The sequence below is a fragment of the Furipterus horrens genome, unplaced genomic scaffold (assembly GCF_987537825.1).
Source record: "Furipterus horrens unplaced genomic scaffold, mFurHor1.1.pri manual_scaffold_11, whole genome shotgun sequence".
Classification (NCBI taxonomy): Eukaryota; Metazoa; Chordata; class Mammalia; order Chiroptera; family Furipteridae; genus Furipterus; species Furipterus horrens.
The window spans coordinates 20749549-20768529 of record NW_028327181.1 but is presented as its reverse complement, the minus strand read 5'-3'; the positions used below and the strand labels follow the sequence as shown (position 1 = coordinate 20768529).

General features: G+C 36.8%; 1 protein-coding gene and 1 non-coding gene across 2 annotated transcripts in view; one reads left to right on the top strand and one right to left on the bottom strand.

Annotated features, from left to right (window-relative positions):
• Positions 1-3032: 3032 nt before the first annotated feature.
• CCDC15 (coiled-coil domain containing 15) overlaps positions 3033-18981 on the bottom strand; it is a 45105-nt gene continuing 29156 nt past the window's right edge. The window contains exons 10-14 of the mRNA XM_090292531.1: positions 18306-18398; positions 17088-17191; positions 5528-5704; positions 5089-5237; positions 3033-3923 (exon numbers count right to left, since the gene is read on the bottom strand). Of these exons, the coding sequence (XP_090148657.1) occupies positions 3802-3923; positions 5089-5237; positions 5528-5704; positions 17088-17191; positions 18306-18398 (645 nt within the window). The 3' untranslated portion in view covers positions 3033-3801. The remainder of the gene's footprint in view (positions 3924-5088; positions 5238-5527; positions 5705-17087; positions 17192-18305; positions 18399-18981) is intronic.
• Positions 9180-9292, top strand: LOC149997232 (small nucleolar RNA SNORA72). The gene has a single exon (XR_016507270.1). It is a non-coding gene; the product is annotated as a small nucleolar RNA SNORA72 (small nucleolar RNA).

Here is an 18981-nt window from a genome sequence, read left to right as displayed (position 1 = left end):
AAGTTCAAATTTTATGCTCTGAAAACTAAAAAACACTGTTGAAAGAAATTAAAGAAGACTTAAATGAATGGAAAGACATCCCATGTTCATGAATCATATGGCTCTAGCTCCGAAATTGATCTATAAATTCAGTGCAATCCTTATCAAAATCTCACCTGACTTTTTGCAGGAAGGTGATCTTAAAACTCATAGGAAAAAGGCAAAGGACTCAGAAAAGCAAAACAATCTTAAAAAACAAGAATAAAGTGGAAGACTCATGATTCCCAACTTCATAACTTACTACCAAGCAGTAATCAAGACAGACCTTACTGGTAAAAGGATAGACATAAAGATTAACGGAGAGAAACTGAGAGTTCAAAATAAACCCCTACATTAATGGCCCACTGATTTTTGATAAGAATGTCACATCAATTCAATGGGGCAAATAATAGCTTTTTGAACAAATGGTGCTGGGACACCGAATATCCTCTTGCAAAGGGATGACGTTGGACCCTTAATATTACCACACACACACACACACACACACACACAAAATCTCAAAATAGATTAGAGACCTAAATGTAAGAGCTAAAACTATAAAACTCTTAGAAGGACACACAGGAGTAAATCTTTGTCACCTTGGATTAGGTAATGGTTAAAGCAACAAAAGAATAAGTAGATGAATTAGACCATCAAAATTAAAAGAAACCATAAAGAAAGGGAAGAGCCAATCCCAAGAATAGGAGAGAATATTTGCAAATCATATATCTGATAAAAGACCTGTATGTAGATTATATTAACAACTCTCATAACTCAATAATCAAAAGATAAATAACCCAAATACAAAATGGGCAAAGGATACGAAGAGACAGTTCTCCAAAAGAAGATACACAAATGACCAATAAGCACATGAAAAGATGCTCAGAATCATCAGCCACCAGGAAGATGCAAATTAAAACCACAATAAGATATCACTATTTCATATACAGTAGAAATGCTACAATCGAAGAGACAAATAATAGCAAGCGCTGGAGGATGTGAGGAAATCGGAACTCTTATACACCTCTGGTGGGAATGTAAAATGGTATGACCATCTTGGAAAAGTTTTCAGTTCTTCAAAAGGTTCAACATAGAGCTACCATATAACCCAGCAAACACACTCCTACATATACCCAAGAGAAATAAAAACATATGCACACAGAAAAACTTGTAAGCAAATGTTCATAGCTGCATTATTCATAATAGCCAAGAAGTATAAATAACCCAAATGTTCAACTGATGAATGGTTAAGTATCAGTAAGATGTGGTATTAATCATAGTAGAATACTATTTGGCAATAAAAAGTAATAAAGCACCAGTACATGCTACAACACAGATAAATCTTAAAAACGTGACACTAAATGAAAGACTCCAGTCATTATCACTAGTGAACATATACTGTATAAAAAATAATACAAACGAAGCCACTTTAAAATGGAATGAGATGCCATCCCTGAAGAACTGATTTGCATGTCTTACTCCTCAAACCTTTAGAACATTAAAACTGGACAAAATGACCTTTGGCCTGGGCCTCAAGCAGCACTGTATTCCAAACAACTGTTTGTTATGGCTAATGAGCTGAAAAATAAAAACATGTTTTAGCATTATCATCACTGTTAGCTTATCAGCACCTAGAGAAATTCATTCCTTAGCTTAACACCTATTCAAATTCTTCCCTTCTACTAACATGATTATTCCTTCCCTTCCTCATAACTACTCTTTGCCGTCACCTTGAAGTCAACACACTTTTTGGGTTTCTGCCTGAATCAGTGCTTCCAGAACAGCTGCTCTTTTGGATCTTGAATAAATACTTGTTCTCTTTCATTTTGGCCTTTTATTTTTAGGTCAATAATTGCATCATTCCACTTATATGAAAACCTCAGAACAGGCAAATCTATAGAGACAGAAAGTGGGTTGGTGATTGCCTAGAGCTGAGGGGAGAAGGAATGGGAGGCAACTGCTAATGGGCATGGGGTTTTCTTTTTTAAATAAAAAAAAAATTAATTGGAGAAAGAAAACCCCTCACATAACCTAATATTTACCATTTTAAGTACACAGTCCAGTACTGTTAAGTATATTCACATTGTTGTGAAACAGATCTCCAGAACTTTTTAATCTTGCAAAATCGAAACTATCAATTAAACAACTTCCTGCTTCCCCCCCACCCCCCCACCTCTAGTCCTTGGGTATGGCCATTCAACTTTCTGTCTATAAATTATAGTACTCCAGGTTCCTCATATAAATGTCATCATACAGTATTTGCCTTCTTGTGATTGCCTTACTTCCCTTAGTGACAGATTATATGGCTCCTTAAAGCTCATCCATATTATAACATGTGACAGGATTTCTTTCCTTTTTGAGGCTGATTAATGTCAATATTCCATTTCATGTATATACCACATTCTGTTTAGCCATTCATCTGTAGGTGGACATTTGGGTTGCTTCCATCACCTGGAGATTGGGAATTTGCGCTGCACTGAACATGGAGGTGTGCAAATATCTCTTCAAGACCCTGCTTTCAATTATTTTGGGTCTAGACCCAGAAGTGGGATTGTTGGATCATGAAGGTATCTCTTTAGAATGACAAAAGTGTTCTAAAACTTGATAGTGATAATAGTTGCAACAACCCTAGAATATACTCAAAACCATTGAATTGTACATTTCAAAAGGGTGAATCATATGGTATATGAATTATATCTCAAAAAAGCTGTTAAAACAGGCAACTGTAAAGGCTGAACCAAAGACATAGTTACTGAAGGATTTTGATGGAACTGGACAGTGAGTCCAGGTAAATAATCAATCAATCTTGCCGTTCAGCTAATTTTGACTCTTACTTTCAATGACCTGGCTACCTGTCTCAGTGCTTTCCAGACATAACCTAAGGGCTTCTTCCACAGTGATCATCAGGGAAAGGATAAAAAAGAAACTGCCAATATGTTTTTAATTCACAACATTAAACCTTTTCATATTTTGTGTCAGAAAGGAGTGTGAAGAAATAACAAATTCACACTAACTACAGCAATTTTTATTTCATCTGCTCTATAGGTGTGCCATTCACCAAATTTTTAAGACAGGGCACCAAAGCTGGATTTGACTCACTTTGACTTCAGATTCACTTTTTGAAATGTCACAATTATTTCACACAGAAGATGCTCAAAAGACAGAGTTTATTTTCCCTTTTCTGGCAAGAAATATAAAATTAAAAAGTCATTCTAATGTCACTGAGTGAGGAAAGAGGTGATATGTTTAAAAAAAAAACAGGAAAGATTTTGAGAAAACAAATGTGCATCAAATTCAAATTCTTCTCATGTCTAATTGTGACACACAAATCGAAAAGCTAACAGCAATCTAGACAGCCACTGATGCTCACAAACTCATTTCATTATCTTCTTTTCTGCTTCATCCAGACATTTTCGATTTTGTCAAGACTCAAAGGTAGTTTCAGAAAGAAATTAAATGAGATAATCTCCAAGATTTCTCATGATCTCGTCTGAGCAGAGCAGAGCAGAGCAAAGAGAAACCTTGCTGGTCTGACTGATCATTTTAAAGACAACAGACTCCACATGTCCCACAGCAAAGAGACAAGCCTGCAGGTCAGCTTTCCATCACGGTCCCGAGGTGGAGACTGAAACAATGCTTCCATCTAATTGTAGAGACGGTTGTTACGTGGGACAGTCTTTCCAGATGATACATCTTATACACTTCACCAGCTTTACCTAAAGAATCTCTCAGGGTTGATTTTAAGTGAAGGCTGAAATACGAGCAGTTGATTTTAGATTCCTATTATACATTTTTCAAAGTCCGTTTGTGTGCAGAAGCAAAATTATGAATGGCGACTCGAAGAGTTGAGTTCCCCTCAGGGATGTCACAGGAATTGATGACTGAATGCAGTGCCCGAGTATATGCTGCAAATAAAGGTTTGCACAGTGATGAATGAAGTCACATCCTAAACAACTCCCAACCTCTTTCCTGTTAGTACTGCTTCTCTACCCAGTTTCGCAGGTATTAACTTTACCGATCCACTGAATAAATATTTATTGAGTACTTACTACATGCCAAGCACTATCAGAAAAGATAATGGAGGGGATGGACAAAAATAATTGCAGTGCCATACTTCCAAACCAGAGACAGATGCAAAATGTCATCACACCATGAAGTTCGGAATAAATAAAAACTAAGAGAGGATGGAAAAGATTTCTGGAGGTGGACATTTAACATAGTCTTGCAGGTTTAGTAAGAGAAAAGCAAAGAAGGCATTCTAGGCAGAGAGATCAATGTGTGAAGTTCCACAGGTATAAAAAAAAAAAGTGACACATCCTGGTGTGTGATAACGGTAAGTCTGATAAGGCTGGAGTCCTGCCTGGGGCCAGGGAGAAAAGAAGCCAAATACGCCATGCGTTTTGTACTGTGAAAACCTAGAGGTTTGAGAATAGGGGGATGGCAGCATCAGATTTGTGCTTTTAAAATGTAATTCCCACAGATGGGGCACCAGGAATACAAACACTTGCAGAATTCTCAGTGTGTGCATCCAGCCGACACAACCTCTACGCTCTGTGAACCAGTATATTTAAGGGTGGGCAGGAAACAGAAACATTAGTGACAACAGGAAGGACTCCATTCTCTCTAGCTGGGATTCCCAGTAAAGACAGAGTTTATACTGGTCCTCTTTTTCCTCAGTGTCCCCTGGCAGAAGTGGCAGTCTAATGCAGATATATATGTGGTAATAAGTCTGTGTCAGATAACATCAAAGTATCTGGATGAGAGGGAATTCAACTGGACAGAAGCCTAGCTTAATGGCCATAAAAGGCAAGCTCTAACACTCCTCATTTACAGGAGAACCCGGAACGCAAGTCTCCCTACAGTGGAGTAAGCCGGAAATATTTCCCCAGCACAAATGGGCACAAGATGATAACAGATCTCCAAGAGAAACATAACTCACTATGCCTTCTTTTTATTGCCTCAGAGTTGTTTTGTAACTCTGATATACAGTAAACACTCAATAAATGCTAAATTACTACCATCACTACTCTTTAAAAAATTGCCACCAGGCCATTCCTTTAAGAAACTTACCTCTGTGGTTTTTATAGAAAATACAATTGTTGGCACAGGTATCAGGATGAGCATCCCAAAAGTCAGGACCACAGTAGCACAGAGGAGGTAAAGTAATATTATACAGCCGCATCTTCTCTTGGATCTGGGCCCTTAAAGCTTCTACATATCTACAGAAATACAGTATGATCAGTAAACCACTAGAAAGAGAATGAGCACAAGTCCTTACTTTACTACCCACTGTAACTGTTAAAACTATTCCACAGCTTTGTGCCCGGCTCTTCCTCTTTGTCTTGGGAAAAAGCACTAGAAATATTCAGTGCTAATCCCAAGATATCTGATTAAGTTCTGTACCCCCGAAAGTGTGAGAAGCCACAGTCAACTCTTGTGAGGAAAAGAAGAATTCTGACTTCCTAGTCTCTTCCAAAGCTGGAATTTCATGCAAAACTTTCCAGAGCACCTTTGGTATTCCTTTTCTCTTTGCTGCTGTTTCTGTCTGGCTCCTTCCGTTTCCTCAAGCTGTAGCTGGGCTAACATCTCGCTCATCTTCTCCCCTGAGCATGGCTCTTTATGCAAGCTCATTCTTAATATCCTCTGTTCCTCTGCATAGCGTTGCTGCTCTTTCTTCTTCTTAATTCTGAGAATAAAATCATAATATAGTCAGGAATTTTATAAAATCATTATTTAGAATTAGTTTCTAGGTACAAATAATTCAAGAAATTTCCAGAAATAAGGGAGTCAGAAAATCAGTTTAACATCCCTAAAATAGCTTCAAAAACTCCTGCTAGCTGATTTGAGTTTATCCTAGAGTTCATGTATATGTATACATATGTGTGTATATATATATGTGTGTGTGTGTGTGTGTATATTTGTGGAAATGACCAATGCTTACTATCAAGAGCTTTCTGTAAGAATCCAACTACAAGAGCTTTCTCAGATTAAAACTACAAGTAGACAGGACTTTCATTTTTGGCAAAAAATGGAGTAATAGGAACTAGATTTGCCCTCCCTAAATAATTAGTTAAACAAATCAACCAACCAACTAATGAACCAGACAAAATACAAAAAAAAAAAAATGGTTTTCAAAATTCTGGACATCAGGCACTGAAAGACAATGATCCTTGACAGATGGCAGACAAATGAGGTGAGCACTACAGCTGCCGGAGCTAACGGACTTGGAAGTTTCCAGGCAGCAGTACAGCACAGGGCAGGTGAGGGGGAGCCTAGCAGGTGCCGTGATTTGAGGAGAAGAAGCTGAAAGTCCAGAGATGCAAAGGCAACTAGAGTTCATAAGCCAGAATACCGGAGAGGAGAGAGCTGCTCAGAGGGAGAACTCCAGCGATCTCCACAGGGGCTTCTTACAACACAAAGCAGGGTATTCTGCGTGTATGTGAGGAAAGGACCTGAGCTGAGGGACGAGCCATCTAAAAGGGTAACAGAATAGCCATGGGGATGTAAAGTACAGTACAGGAAGGGGAGTAGCCAAAGAACTTATACACATGACCCATGGACATGAATAATGAGGGGAGACTGCCTAAGGAAGTGGGGGTGGTGCTGGGGGTAAAGGCAGAAAAATTGGGACCACTGTAACTTGTTCAACTTAAAAAAAAAAGAAAAAAAAAAGAATTAATCTATCATGTCAACAGTTTACATTAAAAAAAAAAAATCATGTAATTCTACATATGCAGAAAAAGCACCTGACAAAATCCAATACCATTTATTATTAAAACTCAGCAAACTAGGAATAGAGGAAAACTTTCCAAACCTACAACTAACATCATACTCAAAGATGAGAAATAAGACACTTTCCCACCACTAAGATCAGGAACAAAGCAAGAATGTCCCTTCTCACCATTCCATTTCAACATGGTACTGGAAGTCCTGGCTACTGCAATTAGACAGGAAAAGGAAATAAAAGGTTTACAGATTGAAGAGGAAGAAAAAAAACTGTCTTGTTCACAGATGACATAATCATCTATGTTCTTCCAAATCTGATCTACAGATTCAATGCAATCCCAATAAAAATCCCAGCCAGTTATTTTGGAAATATTGACAAAGTGATTCTAACATTTATGTGGAGAGGCAAAGGTCCCAGAATACCAACATAATATTAAAGGGCAGAAACAAAGGTGGAGGACAAATACTATTCAACTTCAAGACTTACTATAAAGTTACAGTAATCAAGACAGTGCTGTATTAGTAAAGAACAAACAAATAGAAATAGAACAAAGAGGCCAGAAATATATCCTCATAAGTACAGTCAATTGATCTTTAACAAAGGCGCAAAGACAATACAATGGAGCAACAGTAGTCTTTTTAATACATGGTATGGGGACAACTGAACATCCATGTGAAAAAAAAAAATGAATCTAGACAAAGACCTTACACCCTCCACAAAAACTAGATCAAAATAGGTCATAGGGCTCAAGGTAAAACACATAAATTATCTCCTAGAAGATAACTTAAGTGAAAATTTAGATGATCTGGGCTACGGTGATGACTTTTTAGATACAACTCCAAAGACTTGATTTATAAAAGAAAGACGATGAGCTGGACTCCATGAAAATCAGAAACTTAAGCTCTGCAAAAGATGCTTTCAAAATAATAACATAAGCCTGCCTTTCCTTCCCTCTAAAAACAAATAAATAAAATCTTTTAAAAAAAGGTTCTGACTCATCCTAAAAAAAAAAAAAAGAAAAGAAAAGAAAGAAAGAATGATTTAAGGGAAAAACTAAAATTGTCTTTGTTTGAGGATGACATGATCACTATGTTAAAAAATCCAATGGAATTAAGTAAGTTTACTAAGGTCTCAGGGTACAAGATCATATCCAAAAGTCAACTGTGCAAGTCCATATACTACCAACAAACAAATTAGAAATTTAAAATGTAAAAAGTACTATTAACAATAGCATCAAAAATATGAAATACCAAGGGACAGATCCGACAAAAGGTCTGAAAGACCTATACACAGAAAACTCTAAGAAAATTATTGAAGGAGCTAAATAAAGGAGAGATACCTTGTTGAAGGTTTGTAAGACTCAACATTGTTAAAATGTCAATTGTGCCCAAATTATCCATAGATTAAACACAATCACAATAAAAATCCAAGAAGGCTTTTCTTTTTTGTAAGAATTGGCAAACCGATTTTTAAATTCACATGGAAATGTAAAGGGCCTAGAGTAGCCAAGGCAACACTGGGGGAAAAACTGGAGGGCTCACACTATCTGATTTCACGTATTATTATAAAACAGTGTGGTATTAAAAATAGACAAGTAGAGATCAATGAAATAGAAAAGAAACTCCAGAAATAAACCCACACATACATGAACAACTCATTTTTTAAATACCTTTACTGAGATATAATTTGCATACCATAAAGTTTTCCGACACCACAGTGTAATTTGAGGACATTTTTATCACCTCTAAAGAAACTTTGTATGACTCATTAGCAGTTAACTCTCCACGCCCTCTGCAATAGCGCCAGGCAACCACTAATCTTTCAGTTTCTGTAGATTTGCCTGTTCTAGACATTTCATAAAAATGGGATCATACAATACGTGGCCTTTTGTGAACGACTTCTTTCATTTGGCATAATGTTTTCAAATTCCATCCATGTTGTATCATGTATCAGTACTTCGTTCCTTTTTATTACCAATATTCCACTATATAGCTATACTACATTTTACTTAACAGTTTTTGGACATTTGGGATGCTTCCATTTCCTGGCTATCATGAATAATGTTGCTGTAAACATTTGTGTAAGTTTTTGTGTAGATAAATATTTTCATTTCTCTTGGGTATATATATACCCAGCAGTGGAATTGCTGAGTCACATGGAAACTCTAAGTTTAACATTTTGAGAAACTGGAAAACTGTTTTCCAGTGACTGTACCATTCTGCATTCCCTACCAACAATGTATGGGAAGTCTAATTTCTCCACATCTTCAACAGCATTTATTATTACTAGCTTTTTTTTACTATAGCCATTGCAGTGTGCCTAAAATGTTACCTCATTGTGATTTTGACTTCCCCAATTATTGATATATCTTTTCATGTGCTTATTAGCCATTTGAATATTTTACTGGGATAAATTTTTATTTAAATCCTTTGTCCTGCAAATATTCTTGCTGTTCTGATTTTGTAATAATCAGGGCAGGCTAAACATTCACTATATTAAGACTATGCATGTGTCCTAGACCTAGTTCTTTAAGAGGAAGAAAGAAAGAAGAGAGAGAAACATAATTATGAAGAATAAAATGGCAATAAATATAAACCTATCAATAATTACTTTAAATGTAAATGAATTAAATACTCCAATCAAAAGACACAGGGTAGTTTGAATAGATAAGAGAACAAGACCCATATATATGCTGTCTACAAGTGACCCAGGTCAAAAGACACATAGACTGAAAGTAAAGGGATGAAAAAAGACTGAAAAAAGATATTTCATGCAAATGGAAACCAAAAAAAGGTGGGATAGCAATACTTATATAAGACAAAATAGACTTTAAAACAAAAACTGTATCAAGAGACAAAGAAGGATGTTTCATATACAAGAGCCAAAATATAGAAGCAACCTAAGTGTTCATGGATAGACAACTAAATAAAGATGTGGTCGTCGGCGGCGGCGGCAGCCGTCCGTCTCGAGAGACGATGGTGTAGCTTCTTAAGAGTCTATCTGCACCGCCGAGAATGGCTGTGCAGTCCGACTCGGGAGTGACATGGTATCTGTCTCCTCCCGTGTTGAATCGACATCTTGCGATGACGCTGGAGTGTCCTCTCCAGTGAAGCTGAAGCTACAGAGCCTGGGCAGGGTGATATGGAGGGTCTGCTGTTGTCCATGCAGCAGACCCCCCTTCTCTTCGCAGCTGAAGGATCCAAGGGAAAGACGGAGTCAATACAGCTTGGTTTCAGGTGCGCCGCAGGAGTTGCCGGTGTTGACTACAACGTCAAACCGCCTTAGGGATTCCGGCTCCGGATTTTCTGTCGGGGTTTACTCCCCTAGCCTTTCCCCTGAAGAGGAATGCCGCAAGGCAGCGGAGGTTTTTTGGAGTCAGAGTTTTCCTTCTCTGATGTGCCCTGACTGGAAGATCGAACCAGCGACACTTAGCTCGCAGGCCGACGCTCAATCCACTGAGCCAAACCAGCCAGGGCTAAAGATGTGGTACATATATGCTATATACAATGGAATATTACTTGGCCGTTAAAAAGAATGAAATCTTACCATTTGCAACAACATGAAGAGACCTAGAGGGTATGATGATAAGTGAAGAAGTCAGAGAAAGACTAATACCATATGATTTCACTTATATGTGGAGTCTAAATAATAGATTAAATAAATAAAACAGAAACAAACTTATGGATACAGAGAACACACTGGTGGTTGCCAGATGGGAGGGAGTTTGTGGGGCTGTGGCGGGGGAAAGTGTAGAGATTAAGAAGTGCAGATTACAAAATAGTCAAGAGGATGTAAAGTACAGCATAGGGAATCTAGTCAATAATATTACAATAACTATGTACGGTGCCAGGTGGGTACCATGCTTATCAGGAGATATTCACTTTGTAAGTTACACAAATGTCTAACCACTGTGTTGTATGCCTGAAATGAATATAATATTGAATGTCAACTGTGATTTTAAAAAATTTTGAGGGAGTAAGAATATAAAACATTGCTACCTCAGATGTTTATACAACAAAACAATAAGTAGATGTCAATATTTACATTTTGAAGAGTCTCCTGAAAATAAAATGGTATCACAGGCAAACTACATTAAAAATATAGTATTCTTATAATTTCATCAACTCAAAAAACTCTTCCTGTTATTCAGTCATCTGCCATATGATATGGCTATACTACTAATCCTTTACAAAGTTAAACTATATGTATATATATGGTCCATATATACATATTTTATATATATACAATCTGTGGATTCTTTCTTCTTGAGCAATGATGTAAGTTTACCAATATCATTACTTTCAAATAAAAGGAATTGTGTTTCTATCATTAAGAAGCAGGGTTATTTAGGGGGCTAAAGAGGTGCCCTGTTAGAAAAAAAACCTCTCAAGGAGGTGGAAGAAATCTTCCTCTTTGACAGAACAGGATTAAGGTCTAATCTAGCATGGTCTAAATCTTTGCCTGCTCATCCTGCTTTTCCATTCAAACTTTTTGTCTCTCCATTTCCTGATTCTGATAGTATTTTCCTAGTGATTTCTGAAATCGTTACTAAAAATAACTGAGTATTTCCCACTGGACCCTCTACCTGGATTTCCTTCAAGCACGTCAAACCCAGTATGCTCCAAACAAAATGTATACTCCCCACCTCTACCCGCCTGTTCCTGGCAAATCTGTTTTCCAGTAAATACTCCGTTTACCTGGTAGTCTAAGCCATAAACCTAAGACTTATCCTTGAATTCTCCAAAAAAATCTTTTCAATTCTCTCATGCTCTGAAAACTTCCTCCTCCTCCTCACTGTCTCCCTGGCCCTGGCTTATCTGAAAGGCCATGACAAACTCCAAAAAGGTTTTAGATGATAGAGTCAAATAAGTCTGTTAAGTGAACTCTTAGGCAAATTATTTTCATCTGTAAAGTGAAAAGAATGAAATTTACCTCATAAGGTTACTGAAGTAAGGAAATGACCGAATGTCTCCGAAACACTCAGCTGTGCCTGGCCCATTGTAAACACCCAATGAATGGTGGCTACCACTACCCTGCAGGCCTGTATATCAATTAGAGATGATTAGGTCAAGAGCTTGACACATAGTAAGGACTTAATATATAATAATCTTCTTTAAAAAATTAATTTCACCTCTCATCTTCTCCGTACGTGTATTACTTCAATAATCTCCTAACATCTAGTTTCAGTCATTATTCCCCACAATGCCTCTACGTGGCTCATGTTTTCAGGTAAAATCCACATTCCTTCTCATGACATACAAAACTCTTTGCCACCTTGTCTGTCCTTATTGCTTAAGGCGCACTTCTTGCCATTATATCAGCCCCAATCCCATCAATGTCAGAACTGTCATATTCTTCAAGAGTCAATGCTGTTACAATGTTATTTCTTTTGACTAGAATCCCCACGTATTCCTCTCCTCAACCCAATTCCCATTTTCTCTGGTACTACTGCTTCTAACCCTTCAAAACTTAGCTCAGAAGTCTTCTCTGTGCTGCTTACATTACACCCCCAGTTTGGGGTTCAAAACACAGTCTCTCTGCTCTCATATAGCCTTGTAATATTTTTCTTCTAGTGATATTACAAAAATATTTTATTTTATTAATACTTTACTTTAAGTTTTATAAGAGAAATTAGCCTGTAACAGTCCTATTTTATAAATGTCCTTATTAGACTGGTATTAAGGTTATACTGGCCTCTATAATTATTTGGGAAGTATTCCCTCTTTCTATTCTCTGGAATATTTTGTGTAAAACTTGGTGTAACTTTTTCTCTTAAATATTTGGCAACTAACATTTCTTTAAAATAAAAAAGATGTATATATGTATGTATGTATTTAGGCGGAAGGAGGGAGAGAAATATTGATGTGAGAAAGAAACATCTATCAGTTGCCTCTCGCACGCACCCTGACTGGGGACCCGGCCTGCAATCCAGGAATACACCCTGACGGGGAATCAAACTGGCAGCCTTTCGCTTTGTGGACCAATGCCCAACCAACTGAGCCACACCGGTCAGGGCGGCAACTAAAATTTCTTGTGCACCTACTATGTGCCAGGTTCCGTATTAAGCACATTTACATGTTACCTCATTTGATGCTCATATCATAGCAACTTCATGAGGTATATACCATTATTATCCCTGTTTTATAGAGAAGAAACTAAGGCTCATAGATGTAACTTCCTCAAAGTTACACAGCAGCTAGGCAGCAGAGCAGGAACTTGAACACATCTCTCTCCATGTTCTTAACCACATGCCATATTGTCTTATAATACTTAATATAAGGTATTGTAATTATCTGTTCATTTATCTGCCTCTCCATTAGTCAGTAAAATATATCTAGTAAGATCCCTGAAGACTGGGATCATGTCTTTCATTTTTTGCACCCCCTAAGTCTAGCATCACGTCTACCAGTTAATAGATGCTCAATAAACAGCTGCTAAACGAATGAATAAAAACATATTTAATTCTTATTACAACTGGATGAGGCAAGGCAGCTTTTATCAGTTCCTGTTTAGAAAACAGATGTATGTTTACTTTAGAATGCTGTTAAAGTGCTTTTGACTTTAAGTTAAATGATATAAATAAGGCATAAATGATTTACTTTCTTCAACCAGAAAAAAGCCAAGAATAATTTTTGATTATTTGCAAACTATCAACAAGATTTAATTTTCTGATACCATCTGTAAGACAGAGACCTTCATATTTTTTCTAGGATCAAGCATATAAATCCAAGAACAAAAAGATTACCCAGTAAGAAAACGGCAATAAAACAAAAGCCTTAAGCAGAAAAGCTTTCAAAAAGGTCAGCAGTATAGCTAAAGAAGAATTCCCCACTGACTATGCCATGTGGTAGACATGTCATAAGAAGATTTAGGTTAGACATAAAATACCCATAGCAAGGATGCCTTGGCTTCATTTAAATGAATTGAACTAAATTTCCATTCTATCTTTTGCTTGATGAGTCTCTAAAATGCTTATATATGGGCACCACAGAACTGAAAGTTCTTCTGATGCACATCAGATCATAATTATGGCTACACAATTGTAGCTTATAGTACGACAAACCTGGCCTACATGTAAGAGTGGACTTTATTACTTCTTTCTTCTGGTCTGATTTGTTGCTTTTTCCCTAGCTTCTTAAGATAAAAAAATTTAAACACAAACTAGCCTTTTTAAACTTTTCTTTTAAATTTTGTTTTTCAGTTAAGAGTTTACATTCAATATTATTTTGTATTAGTTTCAGGGAAACAACATAATAGTTAGCCAATCATATACTTTACAAAGTGTTCCCCCACAGTATTTCCAGTATCCACCTGATACCAGACACATTTATTACATTACTGACTAGATTCCCTCTGCTGTGCTACACACCCCTTTATTTTCAGTCTCTGTGTGTCTTTTGATCTGAAGTGGGTACACAGCATATATATCTGTCTTGTGTTCTTATCCATTCAGCTACCCTGTGTCTTTTGCTTGGAGCATTTAATCCACTTACAGTTAAAGTGATTATTGATAGGTATGTATTTATTGCTATTTTATTCTTCATAATTATGCTCCTCTTTTTTTCCCCCTCTCTTCTTCTTAAAGACGTTTCTTTAACTTTTCTTATAATACTGGCTTGGTTTCAAGTCTTACATTGAAACTATATAACTCCTAAAAGAAAACATAGGCAGTAAAATCTCAGACATTTCTCATAGTAATATTTTTTCTGACATATCTCCTCAAGCAAGGGAAACAAAAAATAAACAAATGGGACTACATCAAAGTAAAAGCTTTTGCACAGCAAAGGAAACCATGAAAAGACAACCCAGAAAATGGGAGAACATATTCCCCAGTGATACATCTCATGAGGGTTAATATCCAAAACTTATAAAGAACTCAAATAACTCAACACCAGAAAAACAAACAGTCCAATTTAAAAAATGGGCAAAGAATCTGAATAGACACTTCTCCAAAGAGGACATACAGATGGCCAATAGATATAGGAAAAGAAGATCAATATCACTAATCACCAGAGAAACACAGATGTAAACCATAATGAGATATCAATAAATCAACAAGCAAGTGCTAGTGGGCATGTGGAGAAAAGGGAACCCTCACCACTGCTGCTGGGAATGCAGGTTCGTGCAGCCACTGTGGGAAACAGAATGGAGTATCCTGAAAAAATTAAAAATGAAACTCCCTAATGACCCATCAATTCTACTTCTGGGAATATATCTGAAGAAACGTGAAAAACTGATTCAAAACAATATATGCACCCCTATGTTTACTGCAGCGCTATTGACAATAGCCAAGATTTGGAAGCATCCCAAGTGTCCATCTGTAGATCAGTAGATAAAAAAGCTGTGGTACATTTACACAATGGAATACTTCTCAGCCGTAAAATAGAAGGAAATCTTACATTTCATGTGGACAGACGTCTTAGAGGGTATTATGCTAAGCAAAATAAGCCAGTCAGAGAAATACCATATGATTTCATTTATATGTGGAATCTAATGAACAAAATAAACAAACAAAATAGAAACAGACTCAGAGAGAGATCAGACTGACAGCTCTCAGGTGTGGGGAGAGGGGGGTTGATTGGGGGGCTGGGTGACAAAACTGATGGGATTAAGAAAAAAAATAAACACCCCTCATAGGTCCAGAAATCAGTATGGTGATTACCAGAAGGAAGAGGGAGGTGCTGATAGAAGAGGGTAAAGGGGGGATAAATGGTGATGGAAGGAGACTAGACTATGTATGGCGAATACACAATACAATATACAGATGATGTATTATAGAATTGTACATTTGAAACCTATTTAATTAACCAATGTCACCCCAATAACTTTAAAAAACTCAATTAAAAGATGGGCTAAAGACCTGAACAGGCACCTCATCAAGGAAGATATACAGATGACAAATAAGTACAGTTGACCCTTAAACAACATGGGTTTGAACTACATGGGTTTGAACCATACAAGAATACTTTTCAATAAATATACAGTTGGCCCTTTGTATCCCCAGGTTTACATGTGTGGATTCAACCACCACAGATGGAAAGCAGAATTTTCGATCTGTAGTTGGGATTTCATGGATGCTGAGGGCCATTTGCATCATTCACTGCCACCATATAAAGGGACTCGAGCATCCACAGATTTTGGAATCCACAAGGGTCCTAGAACCAACCTCCCAAGGATACTGAAATGACTGTAATTAAATTTGGGGGAAGTCAAAAGTAATATGCAGAGTTTCAACTGTAACCCCTACATCGTCCCAGGGTCAACAGTATATGAAAAGATGTTCCACATCATATGTCACTAGGAAATTGCTGATTAAAATGAGATACTACTAGATGCTTACTAGAAAGGCCAAAATCCAAAACACTGACAACACCAAATGCTGGCAAGGGATGTGGAGCAACAAGAACTCTCATTCACTGCTGGTAGAATTAAAAATGGTATGGCTACTTTGGAACAAAGTTTGGCAGTTTCTTTCCAAAGTAAACAAACTCTCACCATACAATCCAGCAAACACACTCCTTGGTATTTACCCAAAGGAGTTAAAAACCTATGCCCACATAAAACCTATATACAAATATTTATAGCGACTTTATTAATAATTGTCAAAGCTTGGAAGAAACCAAGATGTCCTTCAGCAGGTGAATGGATAAATAAACTGTGGCACATTCAGACAATATAATATTACTCAATACTAAAAAGAAACAAGCCAATGAGCCATGAAAAAGCATTGGAAGAACCTTAAAAGCATATTACTAAGTGAAAGAAGCCAACTGAAAAGGCTCCATACTGCACAGTTACCACTCTGTGACATTCTGGGGACAGCAAACAATGGAGACAGTAAGAAGGTCAGTGTTTGGCAGGGGTTGGGGAGGGAGAGATGAATAGGCGAAGCACAACTATTCTGCATGATACTGTAATGATGGATACATATCATTACACATTTGTCAAAACTGTAAAAATCTACCACACCAAGAGTGAATCTAAATGTAAAATATGGGTTGTAATGTGTCCAAGAAGGGTTCATCAGTTGTAACAAATGTACCACTGTGGTACAGGATGTTAACAGTGAGAGGGACTGTCCATGTGTAGAGACACGGGGTAAATGGGAACTCTTTCTACTTTCTGCTTAACTTGGCTGTGAGCCTATAACTGTTTCAAAAAAATTAAATCTATTTAAAAAACATAGCTCTTAACCATCTATGAATATTTCTATCCAGATTAAAAATAGTTGTGCTCACTATGGATCAGAAGGGAAAACCGCTATCTGATTATTTCTAGAACTTAGCTTCCAAAGTCATCTGAATTGGTAATTTAAAGATCACAACGAGGATCAAAAACTCACTTTTCAGTTTTCTTCCTTTGTTCTTTTTGCCTTTGTTGTTCTTTTACTTGTTCTCTTTCAATATCCATGAAAAGTCGTCTATACCTCAGGTACTGCTTTTGACGCTAAAGGAAAGAAGTTAAAAATTTTAAGATTCTGCTCTCATAGTACTTTCCAAGGAAGGAAAATACCTTTGTGCCTTAGACAAGAAAACTGTATGAAACAGAAGCCACATGGAACTAAGTCCTTAATTTCCTTCTATTGATGGTGGCTCAGGATAATATCACATACAGCAAGAGCTTTACATTTTCAAATACATAGATGTTACGAATAAGTCAGAGGAAGAAGTGCTAATTTAGTGTGCCCTTAATATGGTCCCTTGTCAACAGCATGTGAGGAAATGCCCACATTTGATATGACAAAATATATACTACGGTTACGATTCCCAAGCAGTAAGTACCATAGAGGCAAGGCCAAAGGAAGAATGAGGTGTATTTGATAACAGAATAGTAACTAACTTTTCAAAATTAAAACCACACCACAAAAGTATACCCTAAGCCTAGCCTAACGCGGTGGGGAGGAGAGGAGAACTGAGGAATTTATACTTTTAAAGGGAACACATATAATAAAAGCAAGCCACTACTCTGTGTGTGAAACATTCATACCTCTGGAGTTATTAAACATTCTCTTTTAAGGACACAAACTCCTCAAATGGCACTAGGGTACACAGACACGTTTTTGCCTTTTGAGTAGCTTGCGTACTTTTAATAAAAACTATCAAAAGTCTAATAGCCACTCTCAATATTGAAGATATAGCACAGATGTCCCACACCTATCTTTTCAGATGCTGAAAAAAAATACATCTGAAAAAAGCTCCACATCTGATTCTGGTACATGGCCAGTGTTAAAAACTGTTGGTATTAACTAACTTTGAATTGAAAAGGAAAAAAAAGGAAGCCATAGATTAAAACTCTAATTCCTTTAAATAAGTTACTGTGGCAAATATCACTAACTGGAGAAGTTCACTAGGATTATATCTCTGATTTCACATCAATGTACCTGAAATCCTAGGAGCTGAGAAGTATGACTTATTATAATGACTCAAGTAATTTCTTTACCTTTATCTGTGGAATTTATAGTATTAGCTCTGAATTTTTAGGACACAGCAAATTACTTCCAATTTCACATACACTATTTTGGTAGAAACACTGGTGTCCAAAAGCAATTGTCATTACATACCTCTTTCTTGTCTTCTTCTTGATCTACTCCAAACCGAAGTGCCAGTGGAGTATGGATGTCAGTGTTCAATCTTGATTGATATTTATCATAAACCTGTTAAAAAGTCCAGTCACACAAAGTGACAAAATTGCCAAAAGCTAGCCCCATAGACACTTTTGATATTTTCATCTATTGATTCTTTTTCTCCAGCAACCTTGAGCTCAACTGAATAAAAAACAAATATATATAAGAATAAAATTTTTAAAAAAGAATAAAAGGCAGCAGGTTTCAGAAGGAATTGACCAAATAAAAAACAATCAACCAAAGAAAAATATTCAAGTCAAAAACATGGATGAACTAATAACAACTCAAAATGCTCAGAATGAAAGCTCTTCTAAAGTGGTCAAGAATCATTCTATCATATGTGTGCTTGGGACTGAACCAAGATATAAAACCAGCTCCCTTAGTGTACCAAATATATAAGCATTTTCAACTTATACAACTCTCTTGAAAATAAGAACCTGAAAATATCGTAACAAACAACTGACCCATCAGGGAGGAACTGGAGCCAACTTCTCCCATGCTACTAAGAATGCCTTGTGATGTCACTTGGTGTACTTACTTGGACACCATATGGGTCAAATTATGATCTCTACCTTTTAGAAATAAAAGCTTAAAATTACTTTTATCTTTTTAG